Genomic DNA, 15,087 nt, shown 5'->3' on the forward strand with positions numbered 1-15,087 from the left:
GTTGGGACAAGTCCCCGCTGAGAGTTAATGGCCCTTCCCAGCCACATAACCTTTCAGTTGTAATGTCACCATAATAAAGAAAATCTTTATGTTTGTTTTTATTGCTGAAATGAAACTATTTTATATTCTGGGCCTGATGTTAAATTCATATTGATTTTGTTTCTCCACTGAGATAACGAGTTTCAATTGCACATGATTCTCATATGGGATTCTATCTCTGCCATGGTGGAACACAGGTATCTTGTGGTTAATTTGATATCTTGATCTTAGTTAATAGTGTTTCCCCGGTTGTAATGGTCTGGGCCCGTGTACAAGTTACTTTCTATGCATATTCATGAGGAGAGCGTGGATGGGGTATTCTCCAGGGAGATGCACTCCCAACCTCCCCATCTCAGCACTGTACACAGACGAACACCAACTGCCTGTTTAGATGACCGCTTCCTGAAATTATGACTCAATTAGCTGACGTCGTCAGAGGAAAATTGTCAATAAGGAGAAAAACGTTAGCTTTTCCATGGAGAAGTTTCATTTACGTAAATTAATGTTGAGATAGCCAAGGCCGAGGAAGCAATCAAATTATAAATCAGATGAAATAGATGCAATTATCTGTGAATTATTGTCGTAACCAGCCTCCTCTTTTCCACACAACTGTTTATAACCGTTAGACAATTCTTATGGATGAAACTCAAGAAACCTCTGGTCGATGCCATGGCAACAAGTAGGATATAGGTATGAGCGTCGGAATTTGGTAGCAGTATCTCAAGTCATCATCCCCATGAAGTGTCGTATATAGTGTATTTTTGTGCGCTTGTAAGATGATACGGTTTGTCTGACAGTTCAAATTGAGAAATAGACAATCTGTCAGGGATTTGATGCATTGGTTCTGAAGTACTGTCAGTGTGATCTGTAGAATCAGACTTCAATGGCTATGGCATGCGAAGACCTCTAAAGAGGTAACGTTGAAAAGATGGATAAGCATGGATAAATTTCATTCCTTAAACGTTGACATCATGCTGTTTTATAATTCAGTTCCTTTTTAGTCAGGAATTAAATGGTTATTATCTATAACATGTACAATCGATGCAGCTGTTGCTTCTTATGCAAGCCTATAGATAAGGGATATGTATCCACAATAACATGGCTGAAGTTAGAGAAAGCTTTGGATTCTGTTGACATCAGATTTGAGTCATATCTCCCCCAATACATCCAGCTCTGTACAAAGCTGCTGCCAGACATTCTGGCTTGTTGATGCTACTGCCATACAAAGAATAGGGTGTCATGATGCCTTGGTTCATTGCCAGAAGTGAAGGTGGGCTAGTCTAGTGGTTAAAGTGTTCATTCATCACATCAAAGACCTGAGTTTTATTCCCAACATAGGTTACAATGTGTCATGCCCAGAATGTTTTAGCGTGAAGGTGATCGTAACATAAACTTAGCGCTAAAATTGCTTTATGGGACAGGGCTCAGGACTGAAGGTTCATGTGTCCTGATGGCATCATGTCCTTCTACAGTCTTAAGTCAGTTTCCATTTCTTCTCAAACTGACTGGACAATCTAAAACTATAACTCTACATATATTGATCTTTTTAACTGCTAATGTTTCAAGAACAGTATTCTGCCCAAAGAAGAACATTTGATTCTTTCCTATTACTCTACTTAAAGTTTGTCATGTCTGACTAAATATTGCATTGAAGATCAGGTAATCTTTAACTTCAGTTGAGTAGTATACATTGGGACCAACATAGTGTCATCCTTCATCAAGGGCTACATTACCATGTGTTCTTGAGTAGTATACATTGGGACCAACATAGTGTCATCCTTCATCAAGGAGACCACATTACCATGTGTTCTCTATCTTACTTTGAGTAGTATACATTGGGATCAACATAGTGTCATCCTTCATCAAGGAGACCACATTACCATGTGTTCTCTATCTTACTTTGAGTAGTATACATTGGGACCAACATAGTGTCATCCTTCATCAAGGAGACAATGTAACCATGTGTTCTCTATCTTACTTTGAGTAGTATACATTGGGACAACATAGTGTCATCCTTCATCAAGGAGACCATTACATGTGTTCTCTATCTTACTTTGAGTAGTATACATTGGGACCAACATAGTGTCATCCTTCATCAAGGAGAGACCATGTGTCTCTCTATCCATGTGTTCTCTATCTTATCTTACTTTGAGAGTAGTATACATTGGGATCAACATAGTGTCATCCTTCATCAAAGGAGACCATGTGTTCTCTATCTTACTTTGAGTAGTATACATTGGGATCAACATAGTGTCATCCTTCATCAAGGAGACCATGTGTTCTCTCCTTCTTACTTTGAGTAGTATACATTGGGACAACATACATCCTTCATCAAGGAGACCACATGTCTCTATCTTACTTCATCATACATTGGGACCAACATAGTGTCATCCTTCATCATGTGTTCTCTATCTTACTTTGAGTAGTATACATTGGGATCAACATAGTGTCATCCTTCATCAAAGGGAGACCATCATCTTACTTTGAGTAGTACCACATTGGGACCAACATAGTGTCATCTCTATCTTACTTTTTGAGTAGTATACATTGGGATCAACATAGTGTCATCCTTCATCAAAGGAGACCATGTTCTCTATCTCTTTGATCTTACTTTGAGTCAGGTAGACATTGGGATCAACATAGTGTCATCCTTCATCAAAGGAGACCATGTGTTCTCTATCTTACTTTATACATAGTATACATTGGGAGACCAACATAGTGTCATCCTTCATCAACATAGTGGAGACCATCAAGTGTGTTCTCTATCTTACTTTGAGTAGTATACATTGGGATCAACATAGTGTCATCCTTCATCAAGGAGACCATGTAACCATGTGTTCTCTATCTTACTTTGAGTAGTATACATTGGGACCAACATAGTGTCATCCTTCATCAAGGAGACCATGTAACCATGTGTTCTCTATCTTACTTTGAGTAGTATACATTGGGACCAACATAGTGTCATCCTTCATCAAGGAGACCATGTGTTCTCTATCTTACTTTGAGTAGTATACATTGGGACCAACATAGTGTCATCCCACATTCATCAAGGAGGGATCCATGTGTTCTCTATGTGTTCTTCTTACTTTGAGTAGTATACATGGGACCAACATAGTGTCATCCTTCATCAAGGAGACCATGTGTTCTCTATCTTACTTTGAGTAGTATACATTGGGACCAACATAGTGTCATCCTTCATCAAGGAGACCATGTGTTCTCTATCTTACTTTGAGTAGTATACATTGGGACCAACATAGTGTCATCCTTCATCAAGGAGACCATGTGTTCTCTATCTTACTTTGAGTAGTATACATTGGGACCAACATAGTGTCATCCTTCATCAAGGAGACCATGTAACATGTGTTCTCTATCTTACTTTGAGTAGTATACATTGGGACCAACATAGTGTCATCCTTCATCAAGGAGACCACATGTTCTCTATCTTACTTTGAGTAGTATACATTGGGACCAACATAGTGTCATCCTTCATCACGGAGACCACGTTACTCGGCCATTTTACTCACTTTAAATGTATCTGGAATGCACTAGTTCCTCTTTCTATTTTCATTCATGATCAATCATTTATTGATTATCAATTTATCCTTTGGACCAGTGATCAATCTTGCTATATATACCAATTCCCCAAACTACACTTACAGGAACTATGTTTATCTGCTTTATGCATGGTGATTAGTTACGACCACAACAATCACTACTCCCCGACTGTGCTCTGATTTACGCGTGGGAATGTTGACGCTACCAACCCCTACTATTAGTCTAATGTAAAATTTGATCCTTGAGAGCAGCTGACAGTTCCAAGCAATGAAGACTCCCTGTTCACAACCAACTACACGAGACTAATCTAGGGCAGTTTGATCTGGCAAACACAAAAAAGGTCAAATTGTCAATAACAAATTTGATTGATAGAGCATATATATGAAAGACCTGAGTTTCTCTATTGCTGAAAATCATCCACAAACACGACCCTACTGCTCAACATCCCTTTGACTTTCATGCCCTAGTGATGATATATTTACCAATTTCCCATGTTGATGGTAGAATTTAATAGGAGAACTAAGTCGATCAGATATTTTTATGACAGTATGAAGGTAAATAGGATATATGGCGAGCAAGATGCTATTTATTGAAGTAACGTGCGGCTGTTTGCCTGCCATTCCCTGCCCTGCATTCCACGTAATCTAAGAAATCAATAACTGTAGATTTGTACAACTTGAGATATCCTGTGGGAGTGGGCGGGGGCCATTTTGGGCACTCCAGCCACACTTACGATCAATGGAGTCATCAGCACTGTATGTCAAATTCTGTTAGGAAATGTTTGTGTCACTTTGGAGGTGTCTCGTAAATTACCCATAACTCCATGTGGCAAAGCTTTGATAAATCAGCTCGAAGTGTCACAGTGTATAGCAGTTTAGTAGCAATATATTGCAATTCATTTGCACTCATTTCCATGGAGAAAGTCGTTTGAAATCAGGGACAGCTGTTTAGTATGAGAAGCTGAAGTATGGAGGCTTGCAGGGGGAATAATCAATTACAACAGCAGAGAGCTGGGGCAGATAGCACATATAATGGGGGCAGCTACAATTACTCGTCCACGCCAAGTCGCATCTTCTTCTACTTTCTGCTCTGATTATTTTCCTCATTTGTCAGACCAGTGTCAGGTGGATTCCACCGTTTTGTTGAATATCAATAAAGAATGGCAGAATTATCTCCATCTGCCAGTTGCGTAATGAATAAAAAATTGATGAGGATCAAATTATTTCTGCAAAGTCCTCTGATATTTTCCTTGTTTATTTCCCAATCGCTATAATGCTGTCAAGAATCTCCATGGATGTTTTACTTCCTTGATTGGAACCAGTGTTATCGGACAAGATTTTATTTTTTCTGACGGAGATCGTCCAGGACTGGTTATTGATCAGGAAACTTTGAGAAATGTTGATGGTTTGTTGCATGGTCAACAAATGCTTCGGGAGAGATGGAGCAGTGTCCAGTCACCATTCAGAGATGAACATGTTCCCCGACTTCCTACATTAGCCAAGGAGATGGAACAGACAGACATGTTACCTGACTCCCTACCCTCACCACACAGATGGAACAGACAGACATGTTACCTGACTCCCCACCCTCACCACACAGATGGAACAGACAGACATGTTACCTGACTCCCTACCCTCACCACACAGATGGAACAGAGACATGTTACCTGACTCCCTACCCTCTCACCACACAGATGGAACAGAGACATGTTACCTGACTCCCTACCCCTCACCACACAGATGGAACAGACAGACATGTTACCTGACTCCCTACCCTCACCACACAGATGGAACAGAGAGACAGACCTGTCCCTACCCTCACTCACTACCCCTCACCACACAGATGGAACAGACAGACATGTTACCTGACTCCCTACCCTCACCACACAGATGGAACAGACAGACACCTGTTCACCTGACTCCCTACTCCTCCCTCACCACACAGATGGAACAGACAGACATGTTACCTGACTCCCTACCCTCACCACACAGATGGAACAGACAGACATGTTACCTGACTCCCTACCCTCACCACACAGATGGAACAGACAGACATGTTACCTGACTCCTACCCCTCACCACACAGATGGAACAGACAGACATGTTACCTGACTCCCCACCTCACCACACAGATGGAACAGACAGACATGTTACCTGACTCCCTACCCTCACCACACACAGATGACAGACCATGTTACCTGACTCCCTACCCTCACCACACAGATGGAACAGACAGACATGTTACCTGACTCCCTACCCTCACCACACAGATGGAACAGACAGACATGTTACCTGACTCCCTACCCTCACCACACAGATGGAACAGACAGACATGTTACCTGACTCCCTACCCTCACCACACAGATGGAACAGACAGACATGTTACCTGACTCCCTACCCTCACCACACAGATGGAACAGACAGACATGTTACCTGACTCCCTACCCTCACCACACAGATGGAACAGACAGACATGTTACCTGACTCTCTACCCTCACCACACAGATGGAACAGACAGACATGTTACCTGACTCTCTACCCTCACCACACAGATGGAACAGACAGACATGTTACCTGACTCTCTACCTGACACACAGATGGAACAGACAGACATGTTACCTGACTCCCTACCCTCACCACACAGATGGAACAGACAGACATGTTACCTGACTCCCTACCCTCACCACACAGATGGAACAGACAGACATGTTACCTGACTCCCTACCCTCACCACACAGATGGAACAGACAGACATGTTACCTGACTCCTACCCTCACCACACAGATGGAACAGACAGACATGTTACCTGACTCCCTACCCTCACCACACAGATGGAACAGACAGACATGTTACCTGACCCCCCATCCATACCACACAGATGGAACAGACAGACATGTTACCTGACCCCCCATCCATACCACACAGATGGATGAAGAGTTCAGATGGATCCAGCAAGCAGTTCCTCAGTGAGGACATGACGAACCAGACAGACATGTTAACAAGGGACCCCTCCTGACTAATGCAACTTTACTACCAGAAAACCAAATCCCAAGCTGTGATGGCTGAACATGACTTCCCAACTGCACAAAAAATATTCAAACATTTCTTTGCCTTCATTTTGAGGTGTATGCATGTGCAGTAATCAGTGTAATTTCCTGCGTATTTGTGGAGGATCAGTCAGCGGTAAATAGTTAATGAGAAGAGAACATCAGGCCAGCAACCTGGGGCTTGGTACTTGGCTTGGAGATGGGGTATATCAGCTCCCTCATTACAAGGGCTCCTAGATACATGCCTGCATCAAATCGATGAGATTTCACCACATGCAATATTTATCCTGTTTGAGAAGTTTGTATTTTAATGCCTGTTTTGACGTAAGGTTTTCTGTGTTTGTTGTGTAAATGCATCTTGTGGCCAACACAATGAATTCATTCTGCTAGTACTAAATAGCCATGAATCAGTGTGATTTATACAAGGATTTGATTTTTCCCTTTCATTTCCCGTTTCTAATGGCATGGAAAGACTCTAACCTATAATTTTGACTGTAACGGATCTCGTTAGGTAGGTCGTCCCCAAGGTCATTAATCTCATCATGGAGACTAAGACGTCTGCCATCAGGTTATTATGGAAGTAAAGGATAAAGCCTCTTGAAGAGCTAAGGAGACTAAAAAGGTTAATTTAGGGTAGCATGTCATGTAATGCAGCTAAAAGAAACACATTTGATACGTGTGACTGTTGTCATGTGCGTGTGACATGCACTGACAGTGACACGAGTTCTGTAACAGAACATAACATCAAAGGATGAGTGTTTTATGTATTGTACATAATGATCATCAGTCTCGGGCTAATCTTGTTGCAGCATTCCTCTCTCCCTCTCTCTCTCTCTCTCTCTCTCTCTCTCTCTCTCTCTCTCTCTCTCTCTCTCTCTCTCTCTCTCTCTCTCTCTCTCTCTCTGTGCTGTAGATGTATTGAAGGGTGAATGTGTGCTACAGATGCCTTTTGCTGTGCCCCCATTGTGTCGTTGCTCGAATTTTTCTAACTGCATTGTGAATCAACTCACCCACTATATATGGACCTCATCAAAATGGTCTTCTATGAGATTTTACTGACTCTGATCTTATTAATAAGATGTTTCTGTGGTCACCTCAATGTCATCAACAGAGTCTGATGGTCATCATCGCACTTTCTTCCTTCTTTATTATTTGTAGAATGTGAATCAATTTCGAACGCTGTCAAATCTCACCCTACGCTCTGATGAACAGTTTGAGATTTAGTTAGATCAACAAGCGATGTCATCAGATCAGTGAGTGTGTTCTGAGTAGGAGCAGTATCTGGCAACTCATCTTGCCCGATGGAACTTGTCATGATAATAGGATTTCTTGTTTTTCTTTGAATTTTCCAGATGGAAAACCTATATTTCAAAGAAATTATGATTTTTAAATCATTGCTCATTGCTCATACCATAATTTTAGTTCTTTGTTTTTCATACGTTTTAAAATATCCGGATGGAAAAAGTATCCTTTAAGAAATATGACTTCAGTATGATACTGTAGAACCTTGTTTAACTGACTGAGTATGGTTTTATGCCGTTTTTATCAATATTCCAGCAATATCACAGCGGGGGACACAAGAAATGGGCTTCACAAATTGTACCCATGTGGTGAATCGAACCCGGGTCTTTGGCGTGACGATCGAACACGCTTTAACCACTAGGCTACCCCACCGCCCCCGGAACCTTGTTTAAAGTATCACCTGATATCAGTGATATAATGGAGCCATATCAGCTTATACTCCATTAGGGGGCAGTGGGGTAGCCTAGTGGTTAAAGCGTTCGCTCGTCACGCCGAAGACCCGGTTCGAATCCCCACATGGGTACAATGTGTGAAGCCCATTTCTGGTGTTCCCCGCCGTGATATTGCTGGAATATTGCTAAAAGCCGCGTAAAACCAAACTCAAAACTCAGTTATACTCCATTAGCATTACTTCTACTGCAGCAAGGCCAAGATACAATCTCACTATTACAGACACAGGAGATGGTGGAATATCAGTATCCCAATCGCTTCTATCTAACTACAAATTACTTCAGTAATTTATTGTCATGATGACTTAGAGTTAACCAGGTCTCACTGTACATAAGGTAATTTGAATGTTTGCACCCTCTGGTAAGAACGTCTCTCGACTGGAATGATGAAATTTATTTCCCCAGCCAGACAACAGATCTGTGAGAGATTGAAGTATTACCAGATCTGCTGTTTTTCTGTCAGACAGTTCTCATCTCCACGAGGTTCTCAAACACACACTGAAACTTAACACTTCTGACAATAAACAGCTGGACTGAAGTTTCACAGTGTAACAAAACTTGTTTCTAGAACTACTTGCTGTTTTAGGTACTTGCTATTGATATTGTGATATTAATTAATTATTAATTTCTCATAATTGAGAAGCTGAAATTAAGTGATGGATTTTTCTTTCTTCTATTTCTCACATTTTCAGACACATATATCTATCCCACCCACCCCACAATCTTTTCATTGTGATAATGTTTATGTCCATAGGTATTCTGTTGTCAAGCAAATAGTATTTAGCAAGAATCATGCTGCTGGTATGTCACAGAGCTTTACACTTACGATGGAGATGTGTAGACAGATAAGGTCTGTTATTTTATTGACTTTGTAAATTTCCCAAGCTGATTTTGTAGGAAGGAAATCTGTGACTCCAAACCAGTGTTTAAAGCATTATGAGTAAGTGTGATCACTAATTGTTTAACACCACATCGGCAACTATTCACGTCCCTTAAAGGATTAAGGTATTCATCATCTGACACATGTCATCGGTTCCCAATTGCACAGATCGATGCTCATGCTGTTGATCACTGGATTGCCTGGCCCAGACTCGATTATTTACAGACCGCCGCCATATAGCTGGAATATTGCTGAGTGCAGCGTAAAAGTAAACTCACTCACTAAGCTATTCATCTGACAATTAACTTTTGATCTTGCCCAAAGTATGGAAGATCTTGGACACAAGTTTATGTACTCCGTGGGAGACGCTAAGTTTTGTATCAAGGTGTCAGACAAATATATTGGTCTTGGTGTTAGACAGTATTCATCATCTATGTCATTTTGTTTGTAAGACACAATAATGGTGGTTACTAGGTGCGATCAAACACCATTGTGTCAAACTGACAGTTGTTTTGAAATAAAACCTTTGTCCCCTAGTCCTATTGAAGTAATCTTATTTTGTGGTTGTATTGATTATTTGATAAGTTGAAGTATTTTTGTAGGTCCATTCAAATTTGACTGTTAGAAATTATGAAAGATGTTTTGCATCTTGTATACAATGTAGTTTCATATGTTGTAGTCACATTAATGAATTTAGATATTACAGAATCAGTACTTGATTGTAAAGGGCAGTCGGGTGACCTCATGGTTAAAGCGCTCTCTCATCACGACCCAGGGTTTGTTTCCCCACATGGTTACAATGTGTGAAGTCTACTTTTGGTGTCTTCACCTATTTCCCCCTCTTCCCCTCCCCCCAGTGGGTGCAAAAAGTTTCCAAATTTTGCCATCCAGTCGGGCTAGCTGTGCCTGAAAGTTACTAGCCCACAAAATAATTCACTAGCCCGAAATTTGAATGTAGAAACTAAGCAAAAATAGATGAGAATAAGATATTGTCGGCATGACACGGGTTTCATCATCTGCTAATATGATGAACATTTTTATCAGGCCATAATCTTGCATATTTAAAAGTTGACAAGTCGGGAAGAGAGATATATTTACAAAATGACCCCATGAAAATTCACTAGCCAGTCGGGCCAGTGACTGTGGAGATTTACAAGCTATTTCGCACACTGCCCCCACATGATATTGTTGGAATATTTCTGCATAAAACCATATTCACTCACTCAGTCACTTGAATGTAATGTGTTACAGATTATGGTTCAACATTGGCTCGGTGTTGATGGGAATCAACATCTCCATTGCCATGTTTCTGGTGGTCTACCTGTCCCAGATCAAGAAGATCAGCTCTGACGACTGGGAGCGACACTACCCTGCCCTCATCCCCATCGCCACAGCAGCCTTCATATTCGGCGGCATCAGGTAAGATGAGAGTGGAAGTTAGCAGGCATTATTCCAGTCCCATGTTTCTGTCTTTTCTTATCCTCAGATAGGAACGTGTCAATGAAAGGAGAAATTGGATTAGTCAACAAAATGGCAGTGAAGGAGTGACTGCAAAATATTGATATCTCTGGAAATATACCCCAACCAGTCTAAGTGAACAGCAGTATCAGGTTATACAGACACTGTGCAGGAAGTGCCTGTTGTGGTCTGCTTGTTGAGTGTGATTACAATGAGGACTCTGCCAGCAACAGACACGGCAGATATCTCCTGATGTTCTCTTGCTGTTAGGTGCTGCTGGAGTGTGTTGTCTGCCGCGTTTTGCTTATGAAATGTGTCAGGACATCAAGGGGTATCATATGTCAGATGTTTCCTGAATGTGAGCGTGCCCAGTAGATCTGTTGATTTGTGATTGTGTGCTGCAGTTCTAGGGTGAGACATGTGCCTCATGTCATTTTGAAATTGGCCATCATTGATAAATACCTCTTCTTTGTATCCCTCCAGAAACCATTTGACTCTCGCAACAGGTCATTCTCTCAAGGTCACATCCTCAAGGTCATACCCTCAGTACATGTCTTGGGCCACAGTTTGCTGAGAATGACAGAAACCTATTTTCATGAGTTTGAATCCCAGTTTTCTCTGATCATGTTTCAAGATTTGTCTAGACCATGCCCATGTTTGTGGGTTTCAACAAGGTGGCAAAAGTCTCACACCTGCGTCACTTCAGGCTTTCCTGTCAACAAAGGCTTGATGTTCTAGTAAATGCTTTTTTAGCAGGGCACAGCACCCTACCCTTTTTATTTGGTGTCCTGGGCCTAGATTTTCGAAGCTCTCTTAGTGCTAAGATAGTCGTAAGTGCCATGCATTAACATTAACTTACGGCTATCTTAGCGCTAAGAGAGCTTCGAAAATCTAGGCCCTGTCCTTTTTATTTGGCCAATTGCACAGATCGATGTTCATGCTGTTGATGACCAGATTGTCTGGTCCAGACTCGATTATTTACAGACCGCTGCCATATACCGGTATAGCTGGAATATTGATGAGTGCGGCGTAACACTAAACTCACTCATTCACTTTTTATTTAGCACCCTGTCCTTCTTTTTGATAAATGATTTATTTTAACACATGGTGGTTTTTAGTTTCTATTTCTAATTGAAATTAAGTGAAATAACTGTGCTCTTTGAGTCTTTAAGAATCGTATGTATGAATAACTTTGCATGCCCTTTTTGGAAAAATTTGCACCATTTGAATTTCTGTCGCCTGCCCTTTTGGGATCCAGGCGGAAACACTGACTTCATTGTCATAAACTTAACTGGACATACTCCGTGGTATTTTCCAAATGACAACTGACAACAAACTTGTCATGACAACATGTCACCAGAACTACTTTCAGTGAGTAACAAGTGCCGGGTTTCTTTGCACTCACTAAACACTGTGGTGGACTCAGTCCCTCAAGTTCCACCTGCCTCAGTTTGGTGAATGCACTTAATCCTGAGTTTTTTCTGTGGGTATTTTTAGTTCTATAAGGTCCTCATCAATTTGATGGTGTTGAGTGTTTATGATCAGATAAGTCCTTCAGTTAAGTGCTTATGAAAGGAAAAGTCTCTGATTTTGTCATTTGAAGGTTCATAAATGCTTCTGATGGCTGTATTAAGAAAGGAGGATCTTGTGCATCATATTTCCATCATCAATATTTACTCGCTGATGAACTAAACTACCTGACCCATGTGGACTTCAATCTGGTGATCAGGGGAGATGTTTCAAATGTCAGATGTTCAGCAACACAATCCATGTTTGCTATCCTCGGTGCTGTTACGTCCATCAATTCTATTGCAGTTTCCACTCAACATAAGCATTTTTATTTCACGAGACAAGCATCTAACAGCTTGTGGGTCTGCCTCTGCTAACTATTGATGGTGATATAATGGGGATCTCAGCATTATAGACATCACTCGATGCATACGGGGGCGGCCATGTTGATTCATGGATTATTTCATCCAAGTTGAGGATGTTTCACGTCTGTCTCATGGATCACTGATCGCTCAAAAACAGAAAGTTTTATTACTTTTTTAGAATTCTGCTTTGCTTAATCTTTTTTGCTGCTTTGTTAAACTTGATAATGGAGCTGTGATTGAGACTTCGAAATGAGTTGGAACACGATGCCGCTCTGTTGAACTTTGTTTGTTCAAGGGGTATGATGAAATGTTGCTCAACCAACTTTGTGGAAAGTTGTCACAACAATTTCACTGTGTGAACTCGGATGCATAATCCCCTTTCAAAAAGGTGTAGTTGAAAGAAAACATCCACTTTGTTGTACATTTGCAGGTGTAATCTGTAGATTCATTAGTTGTAACTCACCTAATTATAAGAGAATTTTCAGAATGTTGTTCTATTTTAATCTTCTCTAAAACCACAATGCCAATGAAGGTGAAGCCTGGCATGGATGATCAAAGCCATAGTGTCTCTAAATCGTGTTTGCAGAATTTTGGTGTGACTTTTAAATATGGCTGCCACAGTTGTAATTTAGTTTGACCCAGCTCTTGACCTTCACTACTCATTTTCTAATTATCCCCCGCAACGCGTTTTTCGGGAGGTATTAAAATGGACTCCGTCCGTCCGTCCGTGCACATTTGTCTTTTCCGGAGCAGAACTCTAAAAGCATTCAATATTTCTTCACCAAACTTGGCACATACATAGATCTGGTGGTGTACTGGTGCCTTTTGGCAGTTTTGGAATTCTGAATAAAATATTTTTGGCGTTTCCATGGCAACAAGTTTGACTTAGACTGAAATTGGTGGCTGTGTTCTTTTTCGGAGCAGAACTCTAAAACCGTTCACTATTTCTTCACCAAACTTGGCACATAGATTGGTCTGGTGGTGTACTGGTGCCTTTTGGTAGTTTTGGAATTCTGAATAAAATATTTTTGGCGTTTCCATGGCAACAAGTTTGACTGAGACTGAAATTGGTGATAGTGGTCCTTTCAATGCTCTCCTTCCACTTTTCTATATACACACCTAAATATTTGACATAATCATAACTCGTAGACATAATCATGAAGAGTATTTTGCCATTGCGGGGGATATTGATGACTTTCTCTTCTTGTTTTCCTTTATTTCAAACATTTCTGAAACCCATTGGTTTATGAAGCTGAAAGTTTATGTGCATGGTACTGATTTCAGTACGGAAATATTGTATAGACCCCAATTACTCTCTCACCATTTAGAACTGAAATATTACATCGACCCAATTACTCTCACTATTCAGTACTGAAATATTGTATAGACCCCAATTACTCTCTCTCACTATTCAGAACTGATAGACCCCGATTACTCTCTCTCACTATTCAGAACTGAAATATTACATCGAACCCAATTACTCTCACTATTCAGTACTGAAATATTGCATAGACCCCCAATTACTCTCACTATTCAGTACTGAAATATTGTATAGACCCCGATTACTCTCTCTCACTATTCAGAACTGATAGACCCCGATTACTCTCTCTCATTATTCAGAACTGAAATATTACATAGACCCCGATTACTCTCTCTCATTATTCAGAACTGAAATACTGCATAGACCCCAATTACTCTCTCTCACTGACAGAACTAAAATATTACATAGACCCCGATAACTCTCTCTCATTATTCAGAACTGAAATATTGCATAAACCCCAATTACTGTCTCTCACTATTCAGAACTCAAATACTGCATAGACCCGGATTCCTCACTGTCACTGACAGAACAGCACACTGATACCTTGGACAGACTGGTGTCCGGTCCCAGCATCTATCTTCGGACTTGTCCCTGAAGACCCATTATTCAACAGTGTGTAACACATGTGGAAAATGAACCAAGGGAGATAATTGTTTTCGCCTACGCATTATTGAGATGTAGTATTTATTTAATGGTTGTGAAGAATTCCCTTGCCACAAGTAACAGTGCTGTTTGCTGTCTTGTTCCGTAACGTCCCCCAAGATGGCTGTACACAGTTTTCCTAGCGTGCAACACTAAAGTTAATTGCTAACCATATCCTCAGGGACTTAGTATCATGGGCAGGTAGCCAGTAAAAAGTTAGAAGTTTAACTACAGATCCCCGAACAGCAGCACGAGCATAGTACAGGCCTACACGTAGGCTCTGTTCAGTGTTGATAAATCCCATGTTTCTGTTGCTGATGTATTGTTGCTGACATCAGATGGAGAGGCTGGCGTCCCTGCTGGTGCTTCATGTTGTGAAGACATAACTCTGTCTGCCGTGACTACATCCGCTGGTAGCTCACCCCCTAAGTGCCGCCCTGGATGGCTCCAAACTCCCACGTTGATGGCTCCAGACTCCCATGCTGATGGCTCCACACTTGCATGCTGATGGATCCACATTT

The 15,087-nt window shown here is 41.0% G+C and overlaps 1 protein-coding gene across 1 annotated transcript in view; it reads left to right on the forward strand.

Annotated features, from left to right (window-relative positions):
* LOC124284816 (transmembrane protein 128-like) overlaps positions 1–15,087 on the forward strand; it is a 72,033-nt gene that overhangs the window by 13,988 nt on the left and 42,958 nt on the right. Inside the window, exon 3 of the mRNA XM_046720937.1 lies at positions 10,523–10,690. Within this exon, the coding sequence (XP_046576893.1) occupies positions 10,523–10,690 (168 nt within the window). The remainder of the gene's footprint in view (positions 1–10,522; positions 10,691–15,087) is intronic.

This window comes from Haliotis rubra, unplaced genomic scaffold (genome assembly GCF_003918875.1).
Source record: "Haliotis rubra isolate DU_JTF1 unplaced genomic scaffold, ASM391887v1 Scf345, whole genome shotgun sequence".
Classification (NCBI taxonomy): Eukaryota; Metazoa; Mollusca; class Gastropoda; order Lepetellida; family Haliotidae; genus Haliotis; species Haliotis rubra.